This window comes from Tetrapisispora phaffii, chromosome 3 (genome assembly GCF_000236905.1).
Source record: "Tetrapisispora phaffii CBS 4417 chromosome 3, complete genome".
NCBI classification, from domain to species: domain Eukaryota; kingdom Fungi; phylum Ascomycota; class Saccharomycetes; order Saccharomycetales; family Saccharomycetaceae; genus Tetrapisispora; species Tetrapisispora phaffii.
Genome location: NC_016522.1, coordinates 21,090 through 37,681, shown reverse-complemented (window position 1 = coordinate 37,681; position 16,592 = coordinate 21,090). Strand labels below are relative to the sequence as shown.

General features: G+C 34.8%; 7 protein-coding genes across 7 annotated transcripts; 3 read left to right on the top strand and 4 right to left on the bottom strand.

The window, feature by feature from the left end:
* Positions 1 to 150: 150 nt before the first annotated feature.
* PMP3 (Pmp3p) lies at positions 151 to 318 on the bottom strand (the record flags this gene model as incomplete). Its single annotated transcript, XM_003684566.1, has 1 exon — positions 151 to 318. The coding sequence occupies one exon, from the start codon at positions 316 to 318 to the stop codon at positions 151 to 153; it is 168 nt and encodes a 55-aa protein (XP_003684614.1).
* Positions 319 to 1,727: 1,409 nt separating this feature from the next.
* Positions 1,728 to 3,386, top strand: TPHA0C00220 (SNG1 family protein; the record flags this gene model as incomplete). The annotated part of the gene is made up of 1 exon (XM_003684565.1): positions 1,728 to 3,386. The coding sequence occupies one exon, from the start codon at positions 1,728 to 1,730 to the stop codon at positions 3,384 to 3,386; it is 1,659 nt and encodes a 552-aa protein (XP_003684613.1).
* A 143-nt stretch (positions 3,387 to 3,529) lies between these two features.
* On the bottom strand, positions 3,530 to 4,837 carry TPHA0C00210 (uncharacterized protein; the record flags this gene model as incomplete). The annotated part of the gene is made up of 1 exon (XM_003684564.1): positions 3,530 to 4,837. One exon carries the CDS (start codon positions 4,835 to 4,837, stop codon positions 3,530 to 3,532), a length of 1,308 nt encoding a protein of 435 aa, XP_003684612.1.
* Positions 4,838 to 6,105: 1,268 nt separating this feature from the next.
* On the top strand, positions 6,106 to 7,383 carry TPHA0C00200 (type II protein arginine methyltransferase; the record flags this gene model as incomplete). Its single annotated transcript, XM_003684563.1, has 1 exon — positions 6,106 to 7,383. The coding sequence occupies one exon, from the start codon at positions 6,106 to 6,108 to the stop codon at positions 7,381 to 7,383; it is 1,278 nt and encodes a 425-aa protein (XP_003684611.1).
* Positions 7,384 to 7,688: 305 nt separating this feature from the next.
* Positions 7,689 to 8,873, bottom strand: TPHA0C00190 (RTA1 domain-containing protein; the record flags this gene model as incomplete). The annotated part of the gene is made up of 1 exon (XM_003684562.1): positions 7,689 to 8,873. One exon carries the CDS (start codon positions 8,871 to 8,873, stop codon positions 7,689 to 7,691), a length of 1,185 nt encoding a protein of 394 aa, XP_003684610.1.
* Positions 8,874 to 11,774: 2,901 nt separating this feature from the next.
* On the top strand, positions 11,775 to 13,544 carry MET1 (uroporphyrinogen-III C-methyltransferase; the record flags this gene model as incomplete). The annotated part of the gene is made up of 1 exon (XM_003684561.1): positions 11,775 to 13,544. One exon carries the CDS (start codon positions 11,775 to 11,777, stop codon positions 13,542 to 13,544), a length of 1,770 nt encoding a protein of 589 aa, XP_003684609.1.
* A 308-nt stretch (positions 13,545 to 13,852) lies between these two features.
* TPHA0C00170 (40S ribosomal protein eS4) lies at positions 13,853 to 15,233 on the bottom strand (the record flags this gene model as incomplete). The annotated part of the gene is made up of 2 exons (XM_003684560.1): positions 13,853 to 14,624; positions 15,220 to 15,233. 2 exons carry the CDS (start codon positions 15,231 to 15,233, stop codon positions 13,853 to 13,855), a joined length of 786 nt encoding a protein of 261 aa, XP_003684608.1.
* Positions 15,234 to 16,592: the final 1,359 nt, after the last annotated feature.

The following is a 16,592-nucleotide window of genomic DNA, read 5'->3' as shown; positions in this document are numbered from 1 at the left end:
AATATCTAAGTGACCTGTATATATATATACTTATGATAGTTTAACAGAACCGAAAGAAAACAAACATATTCGTATATTGCTAATATATGATTTTATATGTAGATATAGATAGATAGCGTTAAAGTACGTACTTCGAATGGACTATGCAACTTAATCTTGCAGAACAATGTACAGAGCGTACAACATTCCTGGGAACCAGATACAAATGGTTAAGACGATATCGATTATACATTCTCTACCCCAACCTTTGACTAAGAAGACAGAGACAGGAGGTAGGAATAAAGCCAGGATGATATTGATAATTTTAGCAGCGTCCATATTGTATGTGTTTTGGTGGGTGGTGGTGGTGTATCTTAAGATGAATTGGTTGAATTAGAGATAAGAAAATTGTGTAATTGCAAAAGGAACAATTTAAATATAAACCAAGCTGTTATATTGATAAAATGAAAAGAAGACTTAAAAGAAAAAACTACATGTTACCTTAACGTTTGCCTTTGCCTTCTCCCCTTTCTCCACCTCCTCCTCCTGTCTGCAGGATAAGTCAAGATATATATACCATACAGTTGATCACAGCATTAAGGTAGACAAAAAGGGTGAAAACAGTAGTGCTGTTAATGCGCATTCAGGAAGGTTACAGTGAGAGTATTTGTTCAGAATGCGGGATGAATGAGTAGGAAATGGACAATCTTTTTGCGTTGCTGTTCTGATATGGGGTGCGCAGGCCGGGAAGGGGCGGCATTGGGAGTGACTGAGTGAACACCTTCGACAGAGTGTTCTGGCTCCTCATGTGACGTTGACTGTCAGAGCGTGAGTTGTTGGGGGGTTCAGGCCGGGTTGACGACTGTTGTGGCAGGGTAGTTAAAAATGCATGCAGGTGCGGGTAATGCTCGACTTTCCCGAAACACGGAATGGCGCAAACCGGGGTTCGAACGGAGCAAATACAATTCGAAGTCACATGATCAAGAAAGATGCCCGGTGCACAACGGAAATAACAGCTGGCAAACGGAAATTAAAAAAGTAGTTCCTTCCCGCATGTATAATGTATGTAATCCACAATGACAACCCACAACACAACGTCTTAATGCTCGCAAACAGCTCTAGATAGGACATTTCGCGTACGTTAGGGAAACTTTTATATTACTAATAATGAACCGTGGTAACCCATCAGCATCTGAGAGATCTGAATGCATCAAACTATTTATGCGGCCTGCCAATGTTCGTTTCTCTTTCAGTGCAGCTTACCAGTTGGCCAATGTTTTCGAAAAACTAATATTGCGAACTGAAAGGGAAAAAAACCTTATGTCTGGAGGGTTTTGTGTAGCCGCAAGCGCAGAGATGTTTCCGGCCCAGCTTGAACGGAAATAAGATTCGTTGAAAATTCATTAACATTCTAAGATGCCATTTGAACGTTAAATATTAATACTCAAGATACAAAATGGTAACTGTATACTCATCTTATTTGTTCAAACTAGTATTGAGATCGAATCTGTCCTGCAGTTCACTTTATTCTCTAAGTAAATGCAATGGATAGATAAAGAAATCGGAGCTTTGGGAATGGATAATAGCATCTTTGACGATTAGTATATAAACACTAGTCGTTAGGGAACCTTTTGTTTTTTTTGTCTGTCTCTTGTTGTTTGATAAACTATATATATATATTTTCAAATCTAAACTTTGTGCTTTAGGGTAATTACATAAAAGACTATAATCGAAAATAATACAATAAAATGGTGACAAGTGAAGAGTGGAGCTCGAGATTAGATAATGATGACAGAGCCAGCGCTACTTCGTCCACACAGTCACTGAAAAGACCTGCAGAATTCCCAACCAATGATTGTTTGGCTGCCGTTCAAGAATATGCAAGTGCAATGGACATTAATAGAACTTTTTCGAATACAATTCAGAATATTGATGCTATCAATCGCACTATAACTTCTGAAAAAAGTTATAACAGAGAAGCTAGTAACGATCTGGAGAATGGAAAAACTAACCGTGGTCCTCCGCCAAAATATGGTTTTTTGGATCCAGAGATGGCTGCTACCAGAAAAATTGTAGCCTTTGCTTACGTTAAAATTCTAACCATATTGGGTTTATTATGTTTCACTATCCTGCTAATATATTGGGGTGCTACTTATAATAGAAAGGCATACTACCATAAAGTTAATTTTTTAGCCGTCATTCAAGATGATGTAGCTTATCCAAGCGACAACCAAGTTATTTCAACTTTGAATACAAACTTCACCGATACATTAAACAATATTTTACAATCTGATAGTATCTCTGGTACGTGGCATGTTTATAATCAATCGGCTTTCATGGATCGTTTCAAGGTTGACAATGTTTCACAAATCGATGACAAAGTATTAAGTTTATTGCATGAAGAAAAATATTGGGTTGCTTTGGATTTCAAACAAAATATCACATCCACAATAGTCGATTCCTTCACAAACACAAATGCTGCAGACGTTTTTAATTCAACGGACTTTATTAACGTCTATTACGAATCGGGTAGAGATCCAACAAATCTAAAATCTGCTATTCTGCCACTCGTTCAACAATTTGAAGCAATTGCAGTACGATTATTGAATACACAATTTCTTCAGCAAGCTGTCCTCCCACTTCTGGAGCAAAGTAACATGATACCGTCTAACATAACTAATGCAGCTTATAATGCAAAAGTGATCGGTGCAAGTGACTTTGCATTCAATTACATCGACTATAGACCTTTCGCAGATGCAGTGGTTTTATCACCTTTGCAAGTGGGTGCTATTTATGTATTGATTATTACGGTTGTACAATTTGCATTATGGGGTAAGACTCATGGTTTAGTAGCACAGAAGATGAGACCGCTGCCATATTTGGTCTATAGGTTTGTGATCATGTCAGCTACATTATTTATTCTTTCATTGTTTTTCAGTACTATATCAGCCATTTATCAGGTCGACTTTACAAAAGCATTTGGAAAAGGTGGATTTGTGGTCTATTGGATGACAACATTTTTAACCATGATGGCATTAGGTGGTGCAAACGAAAATATGGTTGGTTTGCTTGTCTCTATTGATGCAGCATATCTTGCAATGTGGATTATTACCTTCATTATTGTAAACATTTCTTCATCATTCTTCCCAATGGTTCTAAGTAATAATTTCTACAGGTTTGGTTACATGACGCCTGTTCATCAAGCTATTGATCTATACAAAGTTATCTTCTTAGATTTATCGAAGCATAAAATGGGTAGAAATTATGGTATTTTGGTTGCATGGATTGGTATTAATACTGCATTGATGCCAATCTTCATCAAATTTGCAGGCCAAAATATGAAGAAGGCCGCTGAACAGCAAATGACGACAGCCATTAAAAGAGCAAAGGAATTGGGTGAAATTTAATTATTAGTTTTAAAAATAGGTCATAAAAAATAATAAAAAATATAATCGCATTTGATATAGATTAAGTATTAAAATATTATTATACTTCTTACAGGATTTATACATACATATCTAAACCATATAAGGAAAATATATTGTGGTATTTAGCCAATTGACATTCTATCTGGTTTCCAATCAAGTCCAAGTCTTTGATAGACTTCTGATTGGCAATGAGCCCATATATCGGCTTTTTCTTCTTTTGCTAATGTTATCTTGCCAAGTTTATTATTTAAATTCAAATTATTAATGTTATGAGTGTCTGGAATATTATTGTTATTGTTATTACAGGTATTGGTATTATTGCTTGATGATGTGTTATTTTTATTAAAAGATGTCTTTAGTGTTTTCGACTGGAGATTTTTCATTAATGTCTTTCTCAAGAGAGAAGAACTGGATCTTCCCTTACTTGACGACATATTCTCGTCGCTGTTGTCTTCTTCTACTATAGTATATAATGGTAATCCACTTGGTGGAGGCATATGAGGTTTCTTTAAATTTGAGAAATTTTGCATTTGTTGTTGATGGTGTTCTTGTTTCCATTTTTTAAATTGTGAACATTGTTGTTTAAAATCTGCTCTACATTGCGTTTCCACTGCTATATTGAGCAGAAAATTCTCTATTATATTTCTCCATTCTGGTTTACTTAAATGCAATTCCTTCTTATTTATTTGGTTTGGCGGTACACCTTGCTGTAATAGCATTTGTTCATGCCGTCTTCTTGCTAATGCCACTGTGTATCTTGCCGAGGTAAATCTGAATTCGTAGTCGAGGTTTGCTTCTTTATACAAATCTGACGTTACTAGTGTTTCTATTATAAACTCGTCGCTTGAATTTAACGGTAGTAATTGAAATCTGAAGTTTATATTCGATGCATTTGGCTGATTGTTTGGTAATGTTATGCTTGGAAGATTATCCCCCCATTCCGGTTTCAAATTATCTATTATTAACAATGATCTGATATCATTCAAATCCCAATCCATTAATTCTCTTTTGGTGAATTTTGGTCTTCCATTATGAAATAAGTTCAATGGATTTGACATTAGTATCTCTGGCGTATACATATCATAAAAAGTCTTTGGCAAAGCATCTTCTAATGTAATTGTAGTTACTATTTTCTCTGTAGGTACAGAAGAGGAAGAAAAATGGCTTGATGTTGTAGTGACTGTCAATGGATTAGAGAATATGGATGACTGGTTCGAGATAGCACTGTACGCACTTGCGACGTCGTCTGAGCATGTTCTTGATAATATTTTTGATTTCTTACGGTTGCTAGCATTGGTATTCTTTTGTGAAAACAATAATTTCTTCTTAATGGTATCTCTAGCTCTCTCCGAATACTCGAAGGGAGCATTTACGAAATTTGTTGAATTTGAAGTAGTCATCGTAGTTTTGTTATGATACGAACCATTCATTTTGCAAGCATGCAATGGATATGAACAATTCTTTCGCCTATCGATATTGTCGAGTCTATTCTTATTGTTTTGATCCGTGTAGCTTTCTCTATTGTTATATGGAACAACAAGAATACACTGATGTAGATTGATATATATAAGTATAAATACTTTGAATGAAAAATATAGTCAAGTAGTTTTTCAGTAGTTATTACTTATTGGTTGAGCCGTTGACGATATATATTGTACTACTATACATTTGGGAAATGGAAAAAAGCCAATGATAGAGTTTACGATTGTCCTGGACTATCGTGCAAAAACGTACTTCTCCAGGCGTTTCTTCAAGAAATAGAAATTCCGAGAAATGAGGCGACGGGTATGACGGGGGGAGGAGACTCTATTTGGCCGGAGAACTCATGAGGGGCCAGCTGTTGCAAAGACCGGAGACGAGTGTAATACGCGTACAAAGGAAAAAGTGCAACAACTGCCTCCGAGCATCGGAGGCAGTTGTTGCATGAGGCACGTTGTGCCGAGATCCCAGACGCACGGCTGCCTCCGCGTTTTGGCGTACCATGTTCCGTTAAATTGATGCGAGTATTTATCTGTTGCAGACGGAAAATTGTGCACAAAGTATATTATTGTGCGGCGTCTCGGTGGCAGTTGGCAAGGAAGTGGAGCCTGTGCACGGACACCCGTGGTAATACTGATATGACAGTGATACAGTAATGTCTGTGCTATTTGTTCTGTTTTTGCACCTTTTGCCAGTGCGCGCGTGCATTCCAACAGGTTGCCACAGTAATTAGCGCACCAATAGGCAAATTGGACAAATGAGGGGATAAGTTTTTGCTGCTGCGGCGATGGTCAGCCAACTATTTTCCAGCGGAAATGCGGGGCCAGCGACCAACAACCTTCTCCGGTGTTTACCTTTCAGTTACTCTGTTATAGGTTTCCACCGCAGGCTAAATAGTGCAGCCATTACCATAACACTCGGTTTCCCACTACAATACCGCAGCGCCTCCTCGGATAAACCTTTTCAGTACCATTCAGGCCAGCTGTGCCAATAGGGTTGCAATACCTTTTGGAAGCCCTAGATGATTGAAACTTTGAGGAGGGCTCAATCGTCTTGGTTTTAAGGGTTTCTTTCAAATTACATAGAGCAGCATCAAAACTCCCCCATACAAAATGCATGTTCTAACACATATAGAAATGAAATTCTATACTAATAAAATAGTATTTAGACTTGTGAAACTATTAATTTGAACAGGATGAGCTAGTATTCTTGTGTTTACATGTATCTACAAGTTGTTAAAGCTATGGTCCTGGTTCAGATGCTATCAGGCTTAAACAAGAGGACACTCATTTCAAGCGCAAACTCTTTAAGAACGTATTCTTCAAAATCTATTATTCCGTTAAGGGACCACTATGAATCACTTAATGCAAAAAATTTAAAATCAAATCTAAATTTCTATAGTTACGATCCTAAGAAAGTCAAGTACGATTCAAATTTTTTCACAAACCAATACGGTAATGAAAATCTGCATTTATTTGAGAATTTAAATAGTTTTAATCCAACCTTAATTAATGCCATTGCAAGATATTTTATAATCAATTACAAATTAAATTACTACCCTTATTATGATCTAAATTTGATTAATGTCTATACGGATTTGGAGCAATCTTTGCATCTGATAACAAATTTAATTGAGTTCTATAGACGAATATTATCCCCAGATATGTTTACAAAAATTAAAATTTATTTGTTACCATTACATCAGTATGATAAGGGAAATATTAAAACTTTGGAAACGTTATTAAGAATTAAAAAAACATTGCCAAAAAATATAGTTGTACTAGACGGTTTGCCAATTTTTGCGGATAATAAAGACGGTGATGCCATAAACCCAGCTATACAGGAACTCATCATCGAGAATGACCCAATTTACATCCTATTATTCAATGACATTATAAAATATTTGGCACATGATACAGTTACATATTCAAAGTCTGAAGGGAAATGGAAACAATTGTACGTCGATGTTGATTCACTAAAAACAAAAGATGAAAAGATTTTTTTCGAAGGAGAAGTAGATTACTGGTGTGAACAAGCTATACAGTATTACTTTGCAGGTAATGTTAAAAATGCAACTCCAAATCAAATTTATAATATTCCTACAAGATTGATTCAATTGTTCAAATTGATAAATCGAAATTTCCCAGAACATAAATTTTTTGCAATCGACAATCCTGTTCGAATTAAGAAATCTTTCCTAGAGATTGTACGAGACTTCATAATACCCTTTGGTAAGCAGCACACTGCATATAATGGGAGCAGACTGTTTGTTAATAATGAAAAGACTATTTCCTACAACAATAACTTCCAGGTGCTACAAAGGATATATAATAAGATTAATGAGCCAACACAGTTTATCACAGTTGAAGAACTGAGTGTATTTATTGATCAATATTCTAACGTTAAAGAAGATGGTCAAAACTATAAAGAATTAGAAAAAATCATAACTTTTATGAGATGCAGCACCTTGGCTACATTGTATTCAAGTCAAATATAGCTCTCTGCAAAGTATTAATGTAAAATTATATAATATATTCATAGATATCTGTACTGGGTATTAATCTTTTAGGTAATACAAATATATATACTCAGTAAACATAAAATTAAAGATAATCAATTGATTATTATTATTAAGGACGTATATTGAACTTAAATAGGTAAAAAAAACTATAAAGCAAATTAACTATATCAGTTCTATGTGCAGGGATATTAAGTGTAATGTTGATAAGTCATTCAGGGATACTATGCGTGGAAGGCATCTAGTCGAATTGACCAGATGAGTTAGTTTATAATTCTATGTGATTATTTCTTAAAAGGATTGTTGAAGATCTTTTTGAAAATAGATTTCTTCTCCTCAAGCTCTGTAGTCTTATCTTCGGGACCACCAGATTTTTCAGACATGGCGCTAGAACTAGATTGTCCCTCTGGATCTTCAGATTGGTCTAGTTCTGGATCTGTTCTTCCTCTGGTGATTGGAATGTTAACTTCTCTACCATTGAAGGCAATACCTGGGAAGATGACCAACATAATAACAGTCGCAAATGAAATCATGACAGCATCTAAAATAATGAAATAGACTTCGTGCGTAATAATAAAACCTTTGAAACCGTCTACTAATTCAGCTAGACGATAAGCACATCTAACGAAAATGCAACAAACGGAAACTGTAAATGCCCAAGCAAACCATTTGAATGAGAGGTGTCTAGCCTTAGATGTCGTATCATTTCTTAATGGAGCAAATTTTTCTCTATACATGTAATCAATATCTTCTTGAGATACACTGCATATTTGGGAAATTTTGAAATGAGTTTTGAAACCTTTTAATCCTAAATGATCCATTCTTGATTTGTAAAAGACCAGATATGCGAAATGACACCACAGGAACAAAAAGATGGACATAGTGGCAACTTGGATGGATAAACCAGCAATGAAAACATGCTCACCTGGTTTTACACTTTTATCTCTCTTAACAGCGCCACCGGATATACCACCACCAGCAGCTTGAACAACTAATGACACAATATCACAGAAGATGAAGATTTGAGAATATAGCACTGGAGAAGGTAAAATACTGAATTTATGAGAATAAATTTCTATCAGTTTTGCTAGTTGATAATACATACCAGCCATTGTGAAAACAGGAGCAATTGTCAAACAAATCATTTGCATTAAATAAGCGGATCTTGCGTATAAGTTGAAATGTGACCATACTCTACCTGCATAACCGACGATTTCTAGTAATGCTGCGCAAATAAATGTAATACTAAACCAATATTGTTTGAAATATAATGATAGAGTCTCTGCACCTAGGATGATGGACCAGATTACGATCATAGCGATATTGAAACCTAGATTTGGAACTAGACCGCTATAATAAGATTTTCTGTGGATAATTTCTATTGTACCATTTGGATAGATGTGGGTAACGTTAGCCGATACTGATTTTAGAGTATCCTCTAGAAATGCAGGGGGTAAATAACCACTCATCGTTAAGAAGTTTTTTGAATATGTGCTGTTTGGATGATATTTAGAAGCAATTGAAAATAAAAATAAAATCAAACAAGCTTACACAAGAAAAAATGTTTATGATTTAAATAAAATTCTTATGTATATATATATATTTTTGACGGTTGTCAGAATAATTTGTGAGTGCATAATCAGTAAACAATGCTTGGTATTAAGCTTTGAATTAAAAAAATTTTACGAAGACCTAATTATATTGAAGTAGCTAAATTAGAGATAATTATAATAATGGACCTAACAAACCGTCTGTTCAGAAGAAAATATCCGGATGTTCTGTAGCATTAATGATTATTAATTATTAATTATTATTAATTATATGTGTACTAGTTTGTGTTTTGCATCATCGATGCATTCATACCGAGTGCAAGATACAAAGAAATCTCTGCACAAGAATACCGAAAGCATAATAGATAAACGATTATTATCATCATTCATCACTGTATTGTCAACATCGAAAAATTGAAAGATTCTGAGATGGCAATAGTACGAAGTAATTCTACAGTACGAAATGAATCAAAACATCTCAATTCCGTTTAAATATGTGTTCCTTGATCGACGTGTGAATCTCGGGATCCCCGCGTGCATTTCATCGCATTTACTATGAGAAGCAGATATTCTTCCGTGGAAGGAAGTGAAAAACAAGAAAAAGAAAAATTTTTACTTCCGTCTTATCTTTTCGTTTCACATATCCGTGTCGCTTCCAAACATACATAGCAAGAATTATCTCAACCATCCTGAGGCCCTGCGCAGGGTTCATATGTTGACGTATCAGTCTGGATTAGCAACAACAATAATAGTAAAAAATGAACAACCTTTCTTAACATTGTGTAAATGTTGCACATACCACCCACAGACATTAACCCTGACAGACAAGAAAACATTCACATTCACAATCCATATGCATGAAATATTATTATTTATACTTTGCCCAACTCGAAATATAACAAGTTCGAAGCTTAAGCAAGAATGTCAATGGAAATTGATTTCTTTTGTGAGTGAGGAAGACTGGGAGCCTCAAACGACGAGAACCTGGAGAGTAATCCTCGGAGCATGCAAATGTTCCAAGTAATTGGTGAGAGAAAGGATGGTCCAAAAAGGGAAACAGAAAATACAAAAATTATGAAACAAGAAAAAAATAGATAAAAAAGAGAATCAGCGTTATCCAAAAGTGGTATTAATTGCGGAATTTATTTTTCCAATGTTCTTTCTTTTGGAAATAAGATTATGCATGATTTCTCAGTGGGAAGTAAAACTATAAATAAGATGAAAAAACACACTACTATACGGGTACAAGCTTATAAGACTAACTCTGTGAGGGTCGTCGACATAGAACTCTAAAAATTATTTGCTACTAGTATTACACTGCTCAATTTTGGGTTTTCCATTGCCGCGTGTGTCTCTGTATTGCCGTGCCATTTACTACTGATTTATTCTCGATACGAAAGCGAGCAACCTCTCTTTGGGTACTACTACGTTTTATCTCTATCTGACAAAACGATGCAATATATACCCTGTTGTTCCTTTCTCGTAATACCTGCCATGTAAGTATGCGTCAACCGCACAACCATCGAACAGATTGTTTTTTGTTTTTTGTCGGAATATTCTCTTTACTCAGCTCGAACCCCGCACGCACACAACAGTGCAGATGGGAGATTTCAAAACTTTCGGAAACGGAAACCTTTTCTCAGTCTCTCACGCTCCGCTTCCGTCTCCGCTTCCGAGACACTATTGACAATACCTGTTAACTGTATATAATTTCTTACCATAGTAGAACCAACTGAGAAGAGCTCTATAATAACTTCTTTATGTTATTTCTTATTTGCTGAAACAAATTTTTAAGTTAAGAACTTATACAAGAGGATATATGATAGAATAGTCTGCTACTACGGAGTTGGGTGTAATCTTTTTATAAGTGATTTGTTGGTGAGAGTTGAAAATTACAAACCTAAGCATGAAACACAGAACTATCACCGTATTACATGCATGCATAGAGCGGACTGTCGTATCATGCTCGTAGCTACTTCATATCTGACGTTTTCTAAAGTATATAGGTAGATATCAACAAGCACATGTGCATCCTATCGTTAATTTCTCCCACCAAACTACTCCCAAAATATATAACAAAATGATAAAGAACAGTTCAATTTTCGTGAAAGAACTAACCTAAGGGCCAAGCAATACATCAGATACAATATTGTTGTTATATCAAGGAGAATTTTTGCGCACGTGACAATTTTATGGCTGTTTTGCTGTCACGTGCCAATCACTCAGTCACGTGCCTAGTAGAATCATTTACAGCTTTCTTTCGTTTCCATTTATGTGTATATATAAAACGTCACGTGAATAGAAACTGTTATTACTTTTTATATAGAAAAAAAGCCACAACAGTCATAAATCATCATTACGCGCAGGAATATAGCTTTCTTTTAAATTCAGGCAACATTGAATTTATTGTTACACAGATGTGGCATTAATTTTTAAGGTCCCTCGGATGATGAAATCTTGTATACATAATCGATTATGGAAAATGGAAGTTGAGCCACTATAATATAGTGTTTTCGAATGGGAATAATCACAATGGCTACTAACCATACAAGTCATCTCAAGGTTTAAGTAAAAGCCATAGTTATTTTCTGGGATAATATTCAATGACTATTTGCAATTGATGTACCTGAAAGTTCAATAAGAAATCTCTAGACATAGTCAGTACATCATGTTTGGTTATTAAGAATATTATAAAAGGCCACATATATTGACACCTTTAAAAATTCAAAGATTAGATCTTGGAGGGATATAAAATTTAATAAGAACATAAAAAAGTAAAATCTCAACTTTATAACGATAACATAGATCTAGTAACTAGAAATGTCATATCCACATTTACCATTAATCATTTCTTCAAAAATTGAAAATGAGATTCACTTGATCATTGGCTCTAATCAAACAAATACTTTCAAACATAGAGTCAAAGCAATTATTGAATCCGGTGCTACTCCCATCATTGTAGAAAGTAAGCAAAATCAGATTAAGAGAATACAATTAGAATTTAAGCAATATTTTGATAAATCTCAGATCAAATTAAAACCAAAGACCTTTGCTTTGACCGATTTAACTACATGCGGAAGAACGTTGGTTCATAAAATTGTAGATAAAGTATTTCTATTTGATGAAGATATTAATATAATAGAACAAGTATATGATCAATGCTTAAAATTGAGAATTCCAATCTGCTCTTATCAGAAACCAGAATATTCTACTTTCAATTTAATATCAACATTCACTGATTCAAAGAAGAGCGGCTTACAAATTTCGGTGACGACCAATGGGCAAGGTTGTGTACTGGCAAATAGAATTAAAAGAGAAATTGTAAATAGTCTACCAGAAAATATTTCTGATGTCGTCATTAATATGAGCAGATTACGGAATTTAATCATCAAAGAAGATAAATTGAATTCAATAATAGCTCTATCAGCATCGAGAGATAAAACTTTTGTTGAAAATAGTTTTATAAACTATGGATTATCTGCTGATGAAGATGTCTGGGACTCATCCAATTTTAACACACACATTAAAGAATTCCAAATGAATGTAGTTGATAAAAGGTTAAAAAGATCAAGATGGTTGTCACAAATCATGGAGTATTACCCATTGAACAAACTTTCAGAAGTCAGACTGGAAGACCTATCCGAATCTGACTTTAATAATAATCAGAACATATCTAATTTAGCCACGACAAGGAAAACACAACTAAATACAGAAGACTATTCAGCAGATAACAAAACAGTAGTCAAAAGATTAAAATTAGACAACGATACATCAGCGATCGTTGTTGATAAACCTCAGAAAGGCTCAATAAGTTTAGTAGGAAGCGGTCCTGGTTCAATATCCATGTTGACAGTGGGTGCTCTGCAAGAAATTAAATCAGCTGATTTGGTGTTGGCTGATAAACTAGTACCTCAAACTATCATAGATTTAATTCCTAAAGATACCGAGATATTCTTTGCAAAAAAGTTCCCAGGACATGCTGAAAAGGCCCAGGAAGAATTATTACAAAGAGGTATAACAGCATTAACAGAAGGTAAGAAAGTGATTCGCTTAAAGCAAGGTGATCCATATATATTTGGTCGTGGAGGTGAGGAATTTTTATATTTCAAGGAAAATGGCTTTACTCCTACTGTTTTGCCTGGAATAAGCTCTGCATTGGCTGCTACAGTCGTTTCAAAAATACCAGCGACTCAAAGGGGCATTGCTGATCAAATATTGATCTGCACTGGAACAGGAAGAAAAGGTGCTTTGCCAACTATTCCGGAATATGTTGAGTCAAGGACCACTGTCTTTTTGATGGCGCTACATAGAGCTGATATTCTAACTAAAGCATTACTTGAAAACTCATGGAAACCAAATACCCCAATTGCTATTGTTGAAAGAGCTTCGTGTAAAGATCAACGTGTCACAAGAACATTGCTAAAATATTTACCTGATGTTATTAAAGACATCGGGTCAAGACCTCCTGGACTTTTAGTTGCAGGGAATGCCGTGAACGCTCTTGTTGAATCTGATCTGGATGACAATAACAAATATTCAATGATTGAGGGTTTCAGAGAAGTTCAAGCGGAGTTAGTGGGACTTATATAAAAAAAAAGGCATAGTTATATAACACAGTACTGTAAATATTTTCGTTACTGAAAAGACATTATTTATTATTTTTAAAGGTATTAATTGTACATTTAATATTAATGGTTAGTTCAGTGAATCCTATCAGATCACATATAAAATTTAACTTCATTAAATTAAACATATTTAAGAGTTTTATAGAAAAGCAAAATAACGTTCTGATTTATATATGAAGAAAGTATATTTTATTCTTTAAGTAAGAAATTATATATTTGGTACAAAATTAACTAATTTTAAGACAGAAATGAAGTATATCAAAATGATTTAGTTTATAAACCAGATTGAGCTCTTCTTCTGTCACGTTCTTCAGAAATAGATAATTTGATACCCTTACCCTTTGGTAAAGAGATGAATGGCTTACCTGGTTCACCAATAACAAAAACATTGTTTAATCTGGTGACGAAGGTGTTGTCTAAGGAATCCTTGATGTGAACTAAATCGAAACCACCATCATGTCTTTCCTTGTGAACGATAGTACCAATTCTACCCAAGTTACGACCACCGGTAACGTAAACTAATTTACCAGCATCGAACTTGATGAAGTCAGTGATCTTACCAGAAGCTAAGTCGATCTTAACAGTGTCGTTGATCTTGATGTTTGGATCTGGGTATCTGATAGTTCTACCATCGTGGGTAACAACGTATGGAACACCCTTCTTACCCAATTGGACCTTCTTAACCTTACCTAATTTGTAAGAAGCTTCTTCATCGGTAATTCTGTGGACAGCGAATCTACCTTTAACGTCGTAAACTAATCTGAAGTTTTCGTTGGTAGCTTCTAAAGTGATGACATCCATGAAACCAGCTGGGTAGGTAGCATCAGTTCTAACCTTACCATCAACTTTAACGTGTCTTTGCATCATGATAGCTTTGACTTCACGACCATTTAAAGCATACTTTAATCTGTTTCTTAAGAAAACAATTAATGGTAAAGATTCACGCAATTTGTGTGGACCAGCAGATGGTCTTGGAGCGTAACAACCAGATAGTTTGTCCAATAACCAGTGGTGTGGAGCTGCTAATCTCTTTAGATGCTTCTTTCTGTTGAAAAATAAAAACCATATAATATATTAAAGATTAATATAGAATAGTAGTTGCATTATTGTTAGTGACTTATTCATTTAGTGATTAATATTTGGATAACGGAAAAATATATACATTAATTTCAATCGGCCTGTGATTTCAATATGACAAGCAACTCAACGAATGAACTGCTAGTTGCAGACAGTGAAAGTAATTCAACATAAAGACTTAAAACTTAGCTGAACCTAAAAATTTGACCTCATCATTTTACTATCTTGATTTCATTTTTATAAATTGGAAACAGGAGAAGAACTTGTTCTTCATTCTGCTTACAATCGAAGCTTCAACCAATCATTGTATTTAACCACTAAGCCATGACGATTCACTTCAAACTTGAATCGTAGTTCATTACTATAATAGTATAACATGACGGTAATTTCATCATTGTCCTAATTCATTCGCTTGTTGAACAGTATTACATTAACATCTCCATTTGGTTGCTAGGCATAAACATAAACCTCATTTTGTTCCATTAATTTACTTATTTTTCCTTTATATCCAATATTATAATTTGCTTATTTGTTATCAAAGATTCAATAGGTTTTTAACATACGGTCCTCTAGCCATCTTTACTTAATGATATGGTATTCTGCTTGAGAGTCAGTAAACAAGTGAAATATTCCAAGAATAAATTGTAACAGCTTTTAAATAGTATTTAACTACTATTTTTAATATATTGAAGATTCTGTATTAACTATATCAGAACATAAAATTATTACAGGAATAATTTTCAATTAACAGTAACAATACTTCTGATACAATACTGAAGTGAGAAGATAAATTATTACAACTGAGATGAACAACGGTGTAAGTGAAGTTAATGGTGAACGATAGACTAATATTTCCACATAGTGAAAAGTTACCGAAAAATCTATTGTAATGACAATAGAAATAAATTGAACTTGATAGCGGTTAAACAAGAGCTCGGTGGTAAAGTAAGAGAGTCCAGTGAGAGATGGTTTACAAATGTTCTGCCTAGCCAATGGGCCTTAGACAGGAGGTTCTGTCTAAAGGGGTTATTTCGTAGGGAGACAAGAGTTAAGTTTCGCTGAACCTAAACTGGTTGAGAATAATAACCATGATTTTTGATCTTTTGCACACATTAGTAAATAGAAGAAAACACTTTAATAAGAATTGACACAAAATATTTTAAGCGTTTCCAATTTTTTCGACCTTTTAAACTTTTCTATTTTTCTTCACAAAAAGATTTGACGTCCAATAATGTATGGGTTTATCAATGGTGTCCGGGTGTGTCGCAGTCACGCGACATAACCCCCCCTTGCTCCTCATCGGAGCAACTCTGAAATTGAAAAGAAGAAAGTTTACACTCTCATTGTATCACTTCCGACGTTGAGCCACATATCGCTAAGTTTCCCGCGACAGAGCGAAAAGATATAGGAATACATTCTCCTTCTTCTTCTTCTTCTTCTTCTCTCCGATATTTATTACTTATCTACATTCTTATCGACCGACGTATAGCACTATTAACTCAGAATATAGCACAGGCAGTTCAGATAAATTGAAAAAGTTTAATTTCGAGTGTTACAGAGTTGTAACAATGCAGAGAGACCATTGGTGGAAAGATGTTTTGTGATTACTTTCTTTTTTTAAATCTCTGTTTGATACTGTCTACTGTTTGCTTCTGTTCGGACTGCCCAAAAGCGTGTTGGGATGCGCATCCTCTTCTTCCTATCTTGTTACGCTTCTTAGACATACGTATTTCTGTTCTTACAGACTCTGTGCATTCGTCGCACAAAAAAAAACCTGTATTGTCCGTTTCTGGCATGACAAGGCGCCCAAAAGGGAAAACAAATACACGCACACACAGAATTCGGCTGCCAAGCTACCCGAAACAGTTGCAGCAATCCAATATAACTGCAATCAGGAAAAGCATCAAACAACAATAGCAGAGAAACGGTTTGATCA